We start from the raw sequence: 19122 nt of genomic DNA, 5'->3' as shown, positions 1-19122 counted from the left end.
TCTGTCCCACTTAGGAAACCTGAATGGAAACCTCTGGAGACTTTGTGCCCCACCCAAGGTTTCCGCAGGTTCCCAGAGGTTTTTGTCAGTCCCCCTACCTGCTTCCACTACCTGCAACCTCCGGGAACCGCACAGAAACCTTGGGTGGGGCACAGTCTCCAGAGGTTTCCGTTCAGGTTTCCGTTCAGGTTTCCTAAGTGGGACAGGGACATTAGTGGAAGGAATTTGGGAACAACTTTCAACTGGGAATTTGATGTAGATTTCAGCAGAAAAACCTGTAGAGGAAGGGTTGGTCATTTGGGGAGCTTTTTCTAAAGAGCAAGTATCGCCTCTTCCCGTCCTCTATATCTTCACCAAATTACCAATGCAGGATCATCTTTCCAATGTCCACCTTCACATATCTTCTTATGATATTGGAGGCCATTCAGAGTAATCTCAATCCTTCTCTCGTTTTCCTGTAACATTTTCTCCTGATTCCCTGGCCGTCCCATCCCACCCTGCGGATAATTTACAGTCACTAATTAATCCGCCAGTAACTGAGTCATGGAGGGAAACCCAGGGCAACAGACAGAGTATGCAAACACCACCCATATAGCAGCCAAGTTCAGGATCAAACCTGGGCCACCGGAGCTGCAGTGGTGGCAGCAGTGCTACCCACTGCCCCACTGTGCCCCCTCAATGTAGACCAATAGCTCGTGGCTGGACTCCTTGTTTGTTGTTCTCTTTCCCATCCTGGTTGTCGTTTTAATTTCAGAGTGGAGACTTTGCGGGAGGCAGCAGCTTCAATGGAGCAGGAGAAAGAGACTCTGCTGGAACTGATCCAGAGTGTGCAGATCAGCCAGGACATGAGGAATATCAGTGATGGTGAGTTCCTGCCCCCTTTTTCTTTTAACCTAAAATGCTAAATGATGCTGATTTAAACAAACTGGGTGAAATTGAGTTGCAGTGAGGGACATCACAGGCATAGTCTAAGTGAGTGGCAGAACACACTCAAGGGCCTCAACTGCCCCCCCTCATATTCCTATCCAATGAAATGGTGATGTGGAAGTACTTAAACAATGGGATATTTGTTGGGATATAAATGAGGACCCGAGCAAGACATTTCAGTGGAGTAACAGCTAAACAAACCACAGTAAAGGGTCAGCAGAGGGTTGATAAAGCCGAATTTTAGTTAAAAATATAAGAAGATATTAAATTGGCTTCTGGGCTAGCTTACAGCTTATATTTAGTGTCAAATTAGGCTTGCCTTAGGTTGCAGTCTGTGAAAGATAATAAATCCTATAACATTGTCTCCCAAGTGAGGAAGTGACAGAGAGGAAGAGAGACATAGCTAGTCACATCTTTGTAAACAAATGGTCTATGTTTATGAGGGACCAAATGACAGAGGAAGCAGCAAAAAGAGCTAGGGTGGTCTATTTGGAGATAAAATAACCTAAAGCAAATGGCCAATGTTTTTAGTATATCTTGTACCATGTAAACAAAAGGTTTGATGTGATGCATTCTGTGGAAACCTTTTCCTGTACCTCTGACCATGACTAATGTCTGTGGAATGTGCTAAGGGGACAAAAAAACCCTATTTAAGGCAATGTAATTCTGTTGTTAAGGGAAGGTGGCTGAGCACAGTCAAGTGTCTACATTGGTCACTTGACTGGAATTCTCGCTCCCTTCCATCGGCCGATGTTAAGTAAAGTTTTGAACTGGTCTACCAAACAGTTTGTGTGGTGTCTGTTTATTAAGAAGCGAACCTGGTTTAGTAGTTAAGATAAGTAGCTTTTTCAGGGTTGGAGGTAAAGAATGATCCAATCGATCTTTGTGCCAACAAGCATTATCCAATGGGAATCAAGAAAATAAAGATAAAGCAAAGGTAATATTCTTGTTATATTCAATTTTCCCTGTTCCCCTCTCTTATTTCCTATTCTTCACATCCAAGGCAAACTGAAATTTCACTCATTAGATCTGGTATGTTACCATGTAACCAGAAAAAAACACATAATCTGATGAAAATTAAAACAAATCTTTTACCTTGTTCTATATTTGTATTGTATTGTATTTTAATGACCACACAGCCAGCCTGGTGGAATTTGTTATAAGTACAGCTCGGTACAGGTTCCAACATTTCATCAACATTAAACATATCACATAGATATACATACAGACAGACACATTACATAATACATAAGGGCCATGCTTATTCTTATTCCTCACCGTACAGAGTTTAAAATGTTAATTACAATGGGAATGAAACTGTTCTTGAAGCGGTTTGTTTTGGAGGCAATTGTCCTGTAACGTCTGTAGCTGAAAGGCATAGTGTGCAGGGTGAGTAGGATCAGAGATGATCTTGCGGGCTCTGTGTAGTGTCCGTTTGTGATAAAGTGATTCAAGGGATGGTAGGGGTAAGCCAATAATTTTTGATGCTCTGTTGATGATGCGCTGTAATTTCTTCCGGGAGAGTGAGTCGAGACTGCCGAACCAGACTGTGATGGGTGAAGTGAGGATGCTTTCGATGATGGCTGTATAGAAGCGGAGCATGAGATGAGACCTTGCTCTGAACTTCCTGAGCTGTCGGAGATGGAAAAGTCTTTGCTGGGCTTTTCCATAGATGTGGTCTGCGTTTGTCCTCCATTTGAGGTTGTTGCTGATGTGGGTTCCAAGGAGTTTGAATGTGTCAGTGATGGAGATGGATTCACCTTTAATGAGCACAGGAGTTTTGGGGGATGGCTGGCGTCTTGGGTCGATGATGAGTTCTTTTGTTTTTGATGAATTGAGTAAGAGATCATGGTCTGTGCACCAGGTCACTGCTTGGTTGACCTGTGCACGGTATTCAGTTTCTTGGTTGTTGGTGATGAATCCTATGATGGTTGAGTCGTCCGCGTACTTGTACAGGTTGACGGAGCTGTGGTGGGATGTGAGCTGGTTTGTGTAAAGGGAGAATAGCCAGGGTGAGAGAACACAGCCTTGGGGTGTGCCTGTACTGAGGAACAGAGGGGAGGATGTGTTATTGTTGATCCTCACCCTCTGTTGCCTGTTCCAGAGAAAGCTGTGAATCCAGTGACAGATGCATGGGTCAATGTTCATGACCAGTAATTTAATGAACAGTTTGGCCGGGTTTATTGTATTGAATGCAGAGCTGAAATCCATGAACAGGATGCGGGCATATGTGTTTGCGGACTCCAGGTGGTTCAGAATGTGATGAGTTGCTAAGTTGACGGTGTCAACTGACCTGTTAGCTCCGTATGCAAATTGGTATGGGTCCATGAGTGGGGGGTGACAGTTTTCATGTGATTTAGTACTCCCTTACAAAGATTACTTCTTTCAGCTCCAATTCAGAGATTGTTCTTTCCTCTGGGCCTGTGGATGAGAGATATAAATAGCAGTCTGGTGCCAGGAAATAACATTAAAAAAACGAAGGACTGATCAAAAGTTAATACTTTGCGTACACTCCATTGATATAAATGGGGTCAGTGGATGTGAACTGTAAAATCTCTCTCTCTCTGAATTGACCTGGTCATTACGCCTCAGCAATGGTAAGTCACAGGCAGCGCCTTCAAAGCCTACGGTTCAGAATCTGAGGAAGTTGGACACCAGCGGGGGAAAGATTTCTACCCTGTGTTCGGGATTGCTCTGTCAGACAAAAGGCTTGCAGAGTAGTATATAACCACTATGGGAACAATTACACCCCCCTGCAGGAACTATACACGGAGGTGCAACAGGCCAAAACTGAGAGACCTCTTCCACCCCTAGCAACCGTGCCGAACACTTATTCTGCCCTAGTCCCATATACCGACCATAACCCTCCATTCCTTTCCCGTCCATATAACTATCCAATTTATTTTTAAATGATAAAATCGAACCTGCCTCCACCACTTCCACTGGACGCTCATTCCACACCGCTACCACTCTCTGAGTAAAGAAGTTCCCCCTCTTGAAGTTACCCCTCAAACTTCTGTCCGATTAATTCTCAAGTCTGTCCTCTTGTTTGAATGGTCTTCCCTTACTCTCAATGATAAAAGATTCTTTGAATCCATTTGTACTGAACTTTGTCTATCCCTCTCATCATTTTAAAAGACTATAAGTTATTTCAAGTCCCCCCTGATACCTTCTGCGCTCCAAAGAAAAAAGGCTAATTCATTAACTTGGTGTGAATATGCTCGTCAATTGCCCTGTTTGTAATCACCCATTGCGCAAGGGATTGAAGGGTGAAGGTGGATTCCCGCTAGTTTAAGTCGGTGTAGTGAAACCGAATATTCCATAGCACAGTTTCATCAAATGGTCATACTTGCCTCAGAGGATTTAAGAAGGAGTGCCGTTGGAGAAGTTGACAGGGAAAAATTATTCCAAAAGAATGGTGGAATACACAATGGTATTGATGCTGATGAAGTAGTGAGGGGGGAGCCTTGAGTGATAAACATTTGCATGGACATAATGGGGTGAAATGTGCTGAACCTCCAGATGATGCCACCTCTAACATACATGCTTCCTTACACCCTTTCCGATTTTAATTGGAGTTAATGTGCACATTTTGAACAAGTACTTTCCCACTGGACTGATTCAGGTAAAGACAACAGCAACTCTGAACGGAGAATTGGATGATTGCTGATCAATCTGTGAGGCAGCAAGAGAAAACTGCAGTGACGGATTATGTCCATTGGCTGTAACAGTGAGCCCAGGTCGAATGGAATGAGGTATTGGCTTGTGCTGTGGATACTAATGGAGAGAGATACAGCAGTGAAACAGGCCCATTGTGTCTACACCATCCAACTGATCCAACTTTATTCTCCCCATCAATTCCCCATACACTAGCACTCACCTAAACAGCAGGGGCAATTTACAGCGTCCAATTAACCTCTGGATCTGCATGTCTTTGTGATGAGGGACGAAACCGAAGCACCCAGAGAAAACCACATGGTCACAGGGATAAAGTGTAAACTCCACACAGACAGTGGCGGGTGTCAGGATCGAACCAGGATCTCTGGAGCTGTGAGTCAGCAGCAGCTCTACCAGTTATGCCACTGCAATGATTCATTGCGTATCTCAAATCCAAGAAATGAAGATAACAATGATAGTTCCAGCAATGATTAAATTGAAGCCTCCACCACTTTCTCCTGGAAGCTGGTGGCCACACCACTACCTGCTGAGTAAAGAAGTTCCCCTGTCATGTTTTAAACTTCTTTAATTCTCAAGTCTTGTCCTCTTGCTTGAATCTGCCCTAGCAGGCAGTGGGGAAAAGCTTATCCATGTCAACTCTGTCTATCCCTCTCATCATTTTAAAGACCTCTATCAAGTCCCCCCTTAACCTTCTGCGCTCCAAAGAATAAAGACCTAACTTGTTGTGCTCGCTGATAATTTGTAATCAATTCGCAAGGGAAAAATCTTCCCGCTTTTAAGTGTAAAACCGAAATATTCCATAGCACATTCATCAAATGGTCACTTGCCTCAGATCAGTGCCGTTGGGAGTATTATTCCAAAAGAATGCCACAAATGTATTGATGCTGATGAGTAGTGAGGGGAGCAGACTGAGTGATAAACATTTGCTGGACATAATGGGTGAAATGTCAGGACTGTCCAGATGATGCCACCTCTAACATACTTGGTTTATACTCTCTTCCAATTTAGAAGATGTGACAGGGGACTTAAGTATAGAAACTTACAAAATTCTTAAGGGGTTGGACAGCAACTCTGAACGGAGATGGATGATTGCTGATCAATCTGTGCAGCCCGAAAACTGCAGGGATGGTTATGTCCATTGGGGTAACAGCTGAGCCCAGGAATAAATGAGGTAAATCTTGTGCTGTTAAAATGGAGAGAGGGATGAGTGAAACAGGGCCCATTGTTTCTACACCATCCAACTGATCCAAGTCCCCATCAATTCCCCATCACTAGAACTCACCTAAACACAGAGGGTATTTACAGGTCCATTAACCTCTGGCATGTCTTTAAGAGGGAAAGTGAAGATGAGGAAACCATGGTCACAGGGCTAAAGGGATCCACACAGACAGTGGTGGGTGTCAGGATCGAACCAGGATCTCTGGTGCTGTGAGTCAGCAGCAGCTCTACCAGTTATGCCACTGCAATGATTCATTGCGTATCTCGAATCCAAGAAATGAAGATAACAATGATAGTTCCAGCAATGATTAAATTGTAGTTTTCCTTTCTCCTGTTCTGGTGGCGGCTCGCCTGCTGTCCGCCTGTCTTTTTTCTTTTTTTTTTGTCTATGTTAGGAGTATGTTTTTGGTTTATTTTTAGTTGTGTATATGTGGGGGGTGGGGGAAACTTTGTAATCCCTTCCTTGAACGGAGACGCGACCTTTTCCTTGTTGTGTCTCCGTTTCGCTGGGGCCTAACATTGTGGAGCTGGTGGCCTCCAACCGGAATCGACCCAAGGGCTCCAGTCATAGAGCCTGCGGACTTACCATCACGGAGCTGGCTGACTTCGGAGGCTGTGGTGGTACTGCCCCTGCGACCCGACTTCGGAGCTTCGGCTGCAGGCCCTGTGGACGGTAAAATCGGGAGCTCGCAGGTCCCTGGTAGGAGACCGATTTTCGGGAGCTCCCGCAATGGCAACTTCAGCCGCCCCGAATCGCGGGGTTTGAATCGGCCCGTCGCAGGGCCTTACATCGCCCGGCGCACCTTAATCGGCTGCGGGACTTACCATCGCCCGCCGGGGGCTTTAACATCAAGAGCCTCGATCGCCTCGACGCAGCAGTTTGACTGTCTGACCGTGGGAGAAGAACAGGGAAGAGAAAAGACTTTTGCCTTCCATCACAGTGAGGAGGTGTTTGGAGATTCACTGTGATGGATGTTTGTGTGGAACTGTGTTAATTGTGTGTTTTGTTTTTTTGCTGTTATGACTGCAGGGAACGCAATTTCGTTCAAACCTTTGTTTGTTTGAATGACAATAAAGGCATTCGAATTCTAATTCTTAGCAATAAAATGAATTGTTATTATTTAAATGAAACGTGTACGTGGATGGAAGTCCAGTCGGGATGCATTGTGATTTGAATGTGTTTGGGGACTCGGTAATCAGTCTGTGTAAACCTGTTTGCAGGGGAGCGAGAGGAACTGAACTTGACCGCCAATAGGCTGATCGGCCGGACGCTGACGGTGGTGGTTTCTGTGCAGACCATCCGCAGTGCCCAGCAGGAGGAGTTCCTCAGCAGAGCCACGGCGCTGATTGACGAGGAGGTCGACAAGCTCCTGCAGGACGTGGCAAGCGCCAAGAGCCGCCTGGTCGCTCTCTACAACGCCTGCTCCTCCGAGGCCGTGCAGGGCCCCGTCAATCAGAAATTCCAGTCCATCATCGTCGGCTGCTCTTTGGAAGATCAAAAGAAAATCAAGACCAGACTGCAGAAGCTGATCAGAAACGTGTGCAGCGCTGACAGATCCATCGCCCTCCTGGACCAGAAGGCGGCACAGACCGGCAACTACAACCACCTCCAACAAAATGTATGTAACAGGGTGAGTATCGGCAGCATTGTGCTGGCCAGGCAGTGGGAGTTGGGAGGACCTGCTGCAGAAGGTCACGGTAGAGGCAGAACTCGTGACAGTATTGCTCCTGATGAGTAGAGGATCGTTTAGTGTAGTTTAGTTTATTATTGTCAAGTGTGCTGAGGTACAGCGAAAAGAATATGCATGCTTACAATCATAGATACAAAAAGCTGGAGTAACTCAGCAGGAGAGAAGGAATGGGTGACGTTTCTTCAGAAGGGTCTCGACATTCCAAAATCCTGGGGCGACAGAGACACCGCGCGTCACCACATGCGTCACCACGCATCACGACCCGACGAGAACGCGACAACCTCTTTTCAGGCTGTTGTCTAAAATATCGCTCAAGTGGGACAGGCCCTATACACTCAATGCAGATAAAGTCTCAAACCAAAATGTCGACTGCTCGTGTCCCTTCTCAGATGCTGTCTAACCGCTGAGTTCTTCCATCGTAACCCACTCGTAACGCTTCAGATTCCAGCATCAGCAGTCTCTCGTGCCTCTTTAAATGATACGGAGACGACTTTCCAACCCCAATGTTATTGTGAGAGATAAAATTAACTTTAATTGGTAAATTTGTTCTCAGCAGTTACTGGAAGGAATTCTCCAATGAATTAATAGATTGGCTCCATGGAGTAGCACATGGAACAGTATATCCTAGCTGCAATTCCTAGGACTCGTTGGATTGACTGATTTCGAGAAGAGCAGGGCAGTTCACCTAATTTCTAACGGGTTAACGAACATGAAAAATAAGAGCAGGAATAAACCATGTTTGTCTCAGACTGACTGGCTCCAGTGATCACTAAATCATGGCTGATCTTCCACCTCTTGTTTACCTTCTCTCTTGATCCCAACTGATATGCAGTTGCGGCATTGAGTCTGAAAGTTATGCTGTAGCTAATGTAAAACTTTGCTTGGTTCACATTTGGAGTACAACGTGCAGTTCTGGTCGCCTCATTACAGGAAGGATGTGGAGAGCGTGCAGGCGTGGTTTACCGGGATAGATAGGTTTACCAGGATGATGCCAAGGTTAGAGGTATTAGCTATAAGAAGAGATTAGATAAACTTGGATTGTTTTCTCTGGAAAGTTGAAGCTTGAGGGGAGACCTGATAGAAGCATAAGGAACAGAGATAGGGGGGACATTCAGAACCTTTTCCCCCCAGAGTAAAAATGACACATAGTGAGTGCCTGGAATACGCTGCAGAGTGTGGAGGTTAAGATGGATATATGATAGTGGCATGTAAGTGATTTTTGGACAGGTATCTGGATATGCTGGGAATGAAGGGATATGGATTGCAGGTAGATGAGATCAGTTTATCATGGTATCATGTTCGGCACAGACATTGTGGGCAGAAGGGCCTGTTTTTTTGTTGTGTTGTACTGTTCTGTTTTATGTTTTACCTGGAGTCAGAGGAGAAGTGTTTAATTTTGCATCATGCTCAGCACAGACATTGTGGGCAGAAGTACCAATTCCAGTCCTATGCTGTTCTACGTTCTGTGATTCTGTTAAGAGACACTTATCATGTGGTCAACATCTGGTCTGCATATAAGAACCCCCAGCAAGTTGTTGACCATTCCTTGAGCCTGTCCCATCATTCAATATGATCATGGCTGTTCTACCAGATCCCCTGAGCTCTCAATTCCCTGACTATCTTTTCTAAATATCCCCAATAATCCACCCTCCAAAAACTTCTATGATGAGAATTCCAGAGAGTAACCACATCCCTGTCGGGGTACAGAATTCCAAAGGTTGAAACTTACAAAATTCTTAAGGGGTTGGACAGGCTAGATGCAGGAAGATTGCTCCCGATGTTGGGGAAGTCCAGGACAAGGGGTCACAGCTTAAGGATAAGGAGGAAACCCTTTAAAACGAGATGAGAAGAACTTTTTTCACACAGAAAGGTCTTGAACTCTCTGCCGCAAGGCCAGTTCATTGGCATATTTAAGGGGAGTTAGATGTTGGCCCTTGTGGCTAATTTCAGGGGGTATGGAGAGAAGGCAGGTACGGGATACTGAGTTGGATGATCAGCCATGATCATATTGAATGGCGGTGCAGGCTTGAAGGGCCGAATGGCCTACTCCTGCACCTAATTTCTATGTTTCTATGTTGGAAACCTAACTTAACATGGAAATGTTCCTCATTTCGATCCTTTGCTTCTCCCCAGTCTAACCCCTCCAGCACAGTTCTAATTTCTTCAACTAGCTGTTTGCTCCTCCTTGTGCACACTTGAACTATGTGCGTCTACCACCGCCCCGCACAATTAACCTGTGTTGTCAGCAGACTCAACTGTTTTACACAAGGACCCAACCTCTAATGTGAGACTGGAAATAGCTGAGGTCCCTACAATGATCAATAATGGTAACCCACAGGACAGGCTGCCAACTTGAATATGACCCTTTATTCCTTTCCCCTGTTTACGATTCTTGAATCTAATTTCAATCTGTCCTAGTGAGTTCATATACTGAATATCAGATTACCACCTGGCACATCACTCGATCCCTTCTGCAAATTCAGGTTTCTCCCTTCTCGCATTGCTGGTTACATCTTCAAATTAGATTATTAAAACACATATCGCCTTTCATAAAAACCACGCTGGCTCTACGTAATAACATGATTTTCACAGGTTTTTGACCACTTCCTCAATTCCAGTTGGAATTTAGGTCAGGCCTGTTGCAATGTAATCCCCTAATTTCTTTCTTCCTTTGTTTTAAACAGCAGTGTTACACTTACACAGGGACAATTCCAGAATTTTGGAGGATCACTACAAATGCAGTCATCTTTTAGAACCCCTGGATGTAAGCCATCTGGGCAAACAGTCTTTGCATGGATTTAACCCCATTATTTTTTGTACTAATATCGATTACTCTGGTTTATACTGCCATGGGAACCTTGCTGCCCTTCTTCATGTAGGTAATATGTGTCCTGTGAAAACTGACACAAAATATTGGTTTAATATCTCAACGTCTCCTATTTCCCCACATCTTTTTTGTTGTCTCAGCCTGTAAAAGAATCCATGTATTCTCTTCCTTTTAACTGCGTTTCCCGTTTTATTTTTTGTTCATTTTCGTCTCGTTTTGCTGACTGTTACAAATTCTCGCAGGTTTTTTTAGTTCATCATGCACACTGTTTCCTGGGAAACATTGCTAATGAGAAATCAAGGTCGTCACTGATGGATAAAACGGATTTTGAGTCCGTTTTCACAGCAGACGTCACAATGAATGGAAAATTTCAAAATGTGGCTTGATACGTGTGCCATTGTTGAAATGTCATGTCTTCAAACGTAACATCTTAATCCACTTTTGTCAACATCTCCATATAACAATCATTAACTGATAACTAAAGACTGATCAATGTTCTCTCGAGAATCCCTTGCGAACAGTTTACAAATTTATCCCGTTACACAAGTTCAAACCTGGAATGACCGGTACTCGGGTTGACTCCGCAGTGCATTTTATTCCAGGTATACTGCTTTGGATGCATTCTGAGAATTCGTTTTCTTAACTAATTTAGCCAACTTGATTTGTCCAGTATGTGTGAACACGAAAACTCCCCTGATTCTTCCAATATTTTTATTAGAAAATAATCTGATTTCTATAAATACGCTGTCCTGGGTTAAGTCCGACAAACTACTACAACTATTTTTTAAAATCTTTTGTTTACTCCTCTCTCCACCCACACCATTTCTCCTTCCTTATCGTCTGGGTCAAGATAATTTCTCATTATTGTGATCCTTTATTCTTGGGGTAATCCATCCCACAAAATGTCATCTTGTTTCATTTGAAGAGCCAAGATGGGATTATAGCCCTGTCCCACGGTGAGAGTTCATTCCATGAGCTCTCCCGAGTTTGCCCTGATTCGAACTCGGAGATTTACGGTAATGGCCACTCGTCGGTACTCAGGGCTCTCGTGGACATTTTTCAACGTGTCTTCCCGTGCTTACCTGCCATTAGCGAGTCTTCCCGAGTACCTGCCGTTAGCGTTACGAGCCGCTAAGAGACGTCAACGAGCTCTGACAAACCCGCTATGTTCATTCTCCGTGCTTACCACGAGTTTGATTTTTTTTTTAAACTCGGGAGAGCTCTTGAATGAACCCGCACCGTGGGACAGGGCTATTAGTTAGATTGCATGGTCGGACAAATGGCATGTTCCTGTACCGAGTTTGAATTTAGTTTATTGTCACGTGTACCAAGGTACAGTGAAATGCTTTTGTTGCGTGCTAACCAGTCAGCGGAAAGACAACACACGATTACAATCAGTGGAGCGATTGTAATGCGTGATTGCAGATCCTCTTCTGTGACTGGTACACAGCGAGTAGCCTGGGTTGGGCGCCATCTTGGATTATTTGGATGATGCTAAGGGAATATCGTTTAGTGCATGATAAAGTCCAATTAAAGACAGTCCAAGGGTCTCCAGTGAGGTAGATGGGAGCCCAGGACAGCTCATTAGTTGGTGATCCGATTGGTGGGTTGGGACCGGAGTGAAAAAGTCAAGACGATTGCTGTTCCGGCAGCAGTAGGAAATGAAGAGGCCGAGAGTCCTATGTTCTGTCGATATTTAACTCCTAAACATCATCACCATGAAGCTGCATTCTTGGAATGGTCCCAAAGCAAAAGACAACGCTGCAAACATCAGTACTTTAGAGGATTGAAGAGCAGAGTCGATGTTTCATATCAATAGTCTGAAGAAATGTTCTGATAAAGTCAATCAGTTCTATCCGACTGAATAGAAAATTGGCTTAATGGATGCAGAGGGTGATGGTGGAAGGTTGTGTTTGGACTGGCGGCATGTGACTGGTGGTGTGCCTCACGGATCAGTGCTGGGCCTGTTGCCTTTAGCGACAGTAAATGCTGACCTTGTCAGTGACACTCAGATCGTACAATAAGATGAGGACGAGGTGAGTGGTGGGAGGATAGATGGAGGACTTCATCCTGCTAATCCTTGTGCTCTGGAGAAGTGGTTGCTTCAATATCCAGGAATGCCTGAGAGACATGGAATAACCTGGAGAAGGATCATTATTGTATTTCACTATAGGGAAAAGCAAAAATGTTGAACTCAACCTATTCAATTGAATTTCCATGCAGAGAAATTTGAATGTTTTGTAGTCTACTCTTGAGTAATTGGACGTTATATAATTAACAGCAAAATCTTTGGAAAGTTAATTAATTAGTTTCAGTTCTCAATTTCAATGTAAATTCATTTACAGTTTTTACCTAATGTGACTAGAACACAATTAATCACATGCGTGTATCTAAAACCCTTGCCAGAGGGCCATACATAGTGATTAATTTAATCGTTAAGTATTCAGTAGAATGGTTTCTTGGCAATCTGGTAGTACGTGGGCGAGCTGCCTTATGGGGTCTTTGGTTTTGTAGCCAATACATAGGATCGTAAAATTGTACAAGGCATTGGTGAGGCCAATTCTGGAGTATGGTGTACAATTTTGGTCGCCTAATTATAGGAAGGATGTCAACAAAATAGAGAGAGTACAGAGGAGATTTACTTGAATGTTGCCTGGGTTTCAGCAACTAAGTTACAGAGAAAGGTTGAACAAGTTAGGTCTTTATTCTTTGGAGCGCAGAAGGTTAAGGGGGGGGGACTTGATAGAGGTCTTTAAAATGATGAGAGGGATAGACAGAGTTGACGTGGATAAGCTTTTCCCATTGAGAGTAGGGAAGATTCAAACAAGAAGACATGACAGCTTCTACAACAAAGTGTTGAACTCGGAGTCCCGCCGATAGATTTCTCCAGCCTCTCCGTCCACATTGTTTGCTTATTCTGTATTTTTATTTCTATATTGCACTATTACTACGGACTGACGCTAAACTGCATTTCGTTGTACCCATACTTGTATCTGTGCAATGACAATAAAGTTGAATTGAATTGACTTGAGAATTAAGGGACAGAAGTTTAGGGGTAATACGAGGGGGAACTTCTTTACTCAGAGTGGTAGCTGTGTTGAATGAGCTTCCAGTGGAAGTGGTGGAGGCAGGTTCGATTTTATCATTTAAAAATAAATTGGATAGGCATATAGATGGGAAAGGAATGGAGCATTATTGTCTGAGTGCAGGTAGATGGGTCTAGGGGAAAATAAGTGTTCGGCACGGACATGAAGGGCCGAGATGCCCTGTTTCTGTGCTGTAATTGTTATATGGTTATCGTGGCAAACTGATTTGGATTTATTGCTAATTTCTTTTCTTTTGCACTAACTTAGTCAATGTATGTCAAATTGTAATGCCAAAAACGAGCAATCTATAAAACTTTGTACATTAAGATATGTATCTGGAACAAATTTTAAGCAACCATTTAACTTAAATTCTCACTGAAATGGGCACTGAATATTGCATTACCATTCTGGCTCTAATATTAATAGATGGTTCCGCACAGTGGTAGCATTCTGAATTATTACCACGTGTGACTGACAGGGGAAGGACAGTGTAAAGAAAGACTCTATTTAACATTTAATGAAATGTAAGTTAAATAATGTTCTTAAAATCTGCTTTATGTTTATTCTTAGAACACCGGAGATGGAAAATGAAAAGTAAGATGGCTGCATTATTCTGTGGAGAAGAGAAAATAATGAAACATTGTGATATCCAGTTCTCCTCACATAAGTACATTAAAAGGAGCTAAAAAGGCAATTTAAGATTATTCTACAAATAATCCACATCACAAGTTTGCTTGCTATTTATGTGAACACAGAACCTAATATAAGATTGGCAAAAAAAATGACACCTGAATGAGGGTCCTGCCAACTTCATTAGTGTACCTTCACTAAAGCATGTTACATCACTAAATGTTATTATTTGTAAGTTCAAACCTCATGAAAACTTATTTTAACCTTCAAAAGGCTGGAGCAACCCCACAGATCAAACAGCAAGATTCCAGCATCTCCATTATCCTAATCTACCTTCATTTTCATGTATGGAAATGTGGCAAATTGTTAGCAAAAGTTAACTAAACTAGGTTCATGTGCAAATCTCAAATCACCTCCTTTAAAATCTCCAACGGAGAAATAACCTATCTGGCTATTATGCCAGTTTGTTTCTCAAGGCCTTGTCCTGGCCTAAATCTTCTCACAATATCAGCTGCATATTCTTCTATTCCCTTTCCCTTAAATACATCCATACTCATTGCTCAGTTACCCCTCGTGGCAATGAGCTGCACACACTTGCCATTGAGGAAATTCTCCAAAACCCTCTCTTATTTTTATTGATGGCTGCCTTGCATTAATGCCCCCCTAGTTTTAGCCTCGATGTGTGGAAACATTAGCTGTTGCCTGCTGAACCCACGCCTCAGATTGCAAGACCTCTTTTTGGTCACCACATAACAGACAATATTGCATGAAAGAGCAGATGAAATTAAATGACTAAGATGCCATTGTTTCAGTGTGCAGTTCGTGTAGGTATTACTGAGAGTAACAATCACTACATGAAATTGTGGCTGCTGATATATGGTTAAACTATAGAATGTGTCATGTTTACAATTGTGCAGTCTTTTACATTCCTGTCTAAATGCTATAGCTTTTCTACAGTCTGTTACTGTGCAAAATACAAACACATTCTTTTCTGATGATGCACACTTTCACTGAATTGGAATAAAATAATAAATCATGTTTAGTGTGATATTTGAGTGGTGCAATGATGGTGACAGGGTTTGGCTCTGTGGACTTGAGTTCTTTTGAGCACAGTGACTATCTGAACTGTGCTTGAGAATGATCACTGATCGGGTCAAGAGTTTGCTTTGTGTACAGTGGGCATAGAAATTCTAGGAAGCCCTCTATTGAATAATATTAAATAATAGACAGCAAGGTTGTGTGGGCTCAAAACTTCCTGACATATTCTCATTTAAAGCTAAACCATATGATAACTGGCAGAAAAGATCTATCTGTTAAATTGAAAGCTGGGAAATTAGGAAGCAATTTTTTTCTTTATATAAAGGTCATGTGTAAATCTGCAATCCTCTCTCCCAATAGGCTGTGGTTCACAGTACCATTAAAGTTTTCAAGAACAAGATCAATAGATTCCTGTTAAGTAGGGTATTGGGGAAAGCTGTTAAACCACAGAAAATGGAACTCACCAATTCCTCTGCTTGTGGCTGATGATCCTTTCTAGATGTGCTGGTGATCAGTCCTCCCAGCGTTGAACGTGCAAGATTATAAACGGAATCGGTTAAGCATTGACTCGTCCAGAGTGTGACAAGCCTGACTTCAGCATGAAGCGTTGTTTTGGCAGTTTGCTATGAGCTGTGCTGGGAACGCTGACAGGGCTGAATACAGAAGAGACAGAGGAAGAGATTATGAGATCATAAGTGACACGAGTAGAATTAGGCCATTCGGCCCATCATGTCTACTCCACCATTCAATCATGATTGATCTGTCTCTCTCTCCTAACGCCATTCTGCCTTCTCCCCATAACCTGACACCCGTACTAATCAATAGAGTGAGATAAAGAATGTGCGTGACAGATTGACTGGCAGTTCAGGGTCGTGGTTGTGAACTGAGGAGGTACTCTAAAGGAGATTGTTTGATCTGCAGCCATTGGATAGGTTGAAGATAATAGTGCAGGAAATGGGACAGACATAGACGTGGGTCCACTCAGTCTTGATGGAGGGGAACCCGTGATTGAACAAGGAAACTTGCAAAACAGAAACAATAGAAGAGAAAATAGTATGTCTAACATATACACAGAATGCAAGGTGGGTAGAAGTGTTGTACAGAAAGCTGCGAGAGCATGGGGAGGATTTTAAACATGCAGAAGCTGGAATGGACAAGGGTAACGACAGATGTATTATGTGGAAAAGTTGGCATTGTCTGCTAAGCTCATGTAGTTTTCAGAAGACAGCATTAATTATAGTCATTGAAATACCAGACAAAAAAAAGTGAGGAGGTGCCATTAGAACGTTCAACATACCTGCTAGGATCAGCGTTTCCTTAGCAACTATTTCATGACAACACCTTTCACTTGGAGGAAGTGAATGGAATGAAAAGTTAAATTGTTCAACGTGAGAAGTAGATATGCCAAGTAGACGACAGCCAAGATGTGGAAGAGGCAGAGAGCCTTGAGGCTGCACTGGTGGGGAATTATACGTCCATGCTGAAAGTGAGAGCTCACACCAAATATATTGCTGCAAAGAAAGTGGTGAGATTGTACCAACCAATGTTTTTGTATCAAGGACAGTCCAAATTCAGATAAAGCAAAAAAAAACTGTATTGAACTGACTGCATTTATGCAGAATTTGTGCTGCTGTAGAAAGCACAAACATATGGAAACTAGAGAGGAAAGATTAAAATTAGAAAAGCACAGGGCCCAATTAGAAGTAACATTATTTTCATAGACTCATGCAGCACAGGAGAAGTTCATTCAACCCGTTGTACCCTTGAGGGCAAAGAGCGATCAAGCCTAGTCCCACCTTTCAGATTGTGAAGCAGCATTGGAGAGCGCCCAGGTGACTACTTTCACCTCTTGGCCTTGAAATTGTCCTTCTCTTCCACAAGCTGTATTTGCTTCTTACATAGCACTCTGAGTTGAGGTTGACTTGCACCAGATGCTGTATAACTGGCGACCAGGCTCTGGTGCATTGGTTTAATAGATACCCTAACATCACCACATAATCTTACCACACTTACAGACAAAGACACACATTCCCTTGCCCTTATTCACCTACTTGGTACCAACCCAACTCCCTCTCTTGGTGCCCCTTAATTCAACACTTAGCTCCATCTCTGTGTCCCATGTCCATATAATCTGCCTCGGTTTCCGCTTGCTCTCCCCCCACTCCCTATCTTGCCGCCTCGTTTCCCAAGTCTGCTCCTTCCTTCAAATGATCATTCCCCGTGACCTGTTACACCATGCGGGGCCCTTGTACCAAATAAACACAGACTCTGCCATGACCCTCAATTCGAATAACCAAAGACTTTGCAGTTACATGGAAGGTAACTCTCACTGTGAATCAACAGCTTCTCTTTTCAGTTGTACACTGAAACACCTTCTACCTGATTAGTGCGGGTGTCAGGGGCTACGGGAAAAGGGCAGGAGGCTGTGGTTACGAGAGAGAGATAGATCAGCCATGATTGAATAGAGGAGTAGACTTGATGGGCCGAATGGCCTAATTCTGCTCCTATCACTTATGAACTTAAGATCTACCTGAAGAGAACGTGTGGAGTCTGTGGGTGGGTGGGTCTCACCTTTTCTCTGCTGCTGCAATTGATAAATATGGTTTGAACCTGTTTTGGAGCATTCATATGGGTCAAATACCAAGCAAATACTTACCTGCTATTCCCATTTACACATTGTTCCCCATAAGTTTAACCATTACTCATGTTCTGTTTAACTCTAGATTTTGAACATCTGCTCATCACTTAGAAACATAGAAACACAGAAAATAGGTGCAGGAGTAGGCTATTCGGCCCTTCGAGCCTGCACCGCCATCCAATATGATCATGGCTGATCATCCAATTAAAATTGAATCTGAATCCAACTCAGTATCCTGCACCTGCCTTCTCTCCATACCCCCTGATCCTTTTAGCCACATCTAACTCCCTCTTAAATATAGCCGATGAACTGGCCTCAACTACCTTCTGTGGCAGAAAATTCCAGAGATTCACCACTCTCTGTGTGTAAAGTGAAGAATAAGCCATGTGAAAAATGTTTTCCTAATCTCGGTCTTAAAAGATTTCCCCCTTATCCTTAAACTGTGACCCCTTGTTCTGGACTTCCCCCACATCGGGAACAATCTTCCTGCATCTAGCCTGTCCAACCCCTTAAGAATTTTGTAAGTTTCTATAAGATCCCCCCTCAATCTTCTCCATGTTTACTGGTAATTGGTCCTGTGCGCAGCTCCACAACGCACCAAACAATCATAACCAAGTCAGGAGCCAAGGCGAGTACACTTAATTTCATAGGTCTCCAATGAGAATGTCTGCGATTATTCCCAGAAAAAAAACACATTGCTCAACATGAAGGAAGGGGTATATTAGGACTTATAGACAATAGGTGCAGGAGTAGGGCATTCGGCCCTTCGAGTCAGCACCGCCAATCAGTGTGATCGTGGCTGATCATCCCCAATCAGTACCCCGTTCCTGCCTTCGCCCCATATCTTTTGTTGTTTGGAAATACTGCGCCTTATTATGGAACCATTTACAGGATATTCAACATTGACCTGACAGTGGTTCCGTGCCATATTTGTTAAAAAGAAAGCTTTTGGTATGCTAGCCTTTATAAATCAGAGCATTGAGTATAGAAGCTGGGATGTAATGTTAAAATTGTACAAGGCATTGGTGAGACCAAATCTGGAGTATGGTGTACAATTTTGGTCGCCAAATTATAGGAAGGATGTCAACAAAATAGAGAGAGTACAGAGGAGATTTACTAGAATGTTGCCTGGGTTTCAACAACTAAGTTACAGAGATAGGTTGAATAAGTTAGGTCTTTATTCTCTGGAGCGCAGAAGGTTAAGGGGGGACCTGATAGAGGTCTTTAAAATGATGAGAGGGATAGACAGAGTTGATGTGGACAAGCTTTTCCCTTTGAGAATAGGGAAGATTCAAACAAGAGGACATGACTTCAGAATTAAGGGACAGACGTTTAGGGGTAATATGAGGGGGAACTTCTTTACGCAGAGAATGGTGGCGGTGTGGAATG

General features: G+C 43.2%; 1 protein-coding gene across 3 annotated transcripts in view; it reads left to right on the top strand.

Annotated features, from left to right (window-relative positions):
* Nucleotides 1–15173, top strand: part of bag2 (BCL2 associated athanogene 2) — a 16809-nt gene extending 1636 nt beyond the window's left edge. Inside the window, exons 2-5 of one of the 3 annotated variants that reach the window (XM_055635054.1) lie at nucleotides 755–864; nucleotides 7045–7442; nucleotides 10199–10278; nucleotides 13998–15173. In XM_055635054.1, coding sequence (XP_055491029.1) covers nucleotides 755–864; nucleotides 7045–7442; nucleotides 10199–10267 — 577 coding nt within the window. In that variant the 3' untranslated portion in view covers nucleotides 10268–10278; nucleotides 13998–15173. Of the gene's footprint in view, nucleotides 1–754; nucleotides 865–7044; nucleotides 7455–10198; nucleotides 10279–13997 lie in introns of all 3 variants that reach the window. The other 2 variants (XM_055635055.1, XM_055635056.1) reach the window with 2 other exon arrangements.
* Nucleotides 15174–19122: the final 3949 nt, after the last annotated feature.

The sequence above is a fragment of the Leucoraja erinacea genome, chromosome 5, assembly GCF_028641065.1.
Source record: "Leucoraja erinacea ecotype New England chromosome 5, Leri_hhj_1, whole genome shotgun sequence".
In the NCBI taxonomy this organism is placed as follows: domain Eukaryota; kingdom Metazoa; phylum Chordata; class Chondrichthyes; order Rajiformes; family Rajidae; genus Leucoraja; species Leucoraja erinaceus.
The sequence above is the reverse complement of the archived record's forward strand: the minus strand, read 5'-3'. Positions and strand labels throughout refer to the sequence as shown.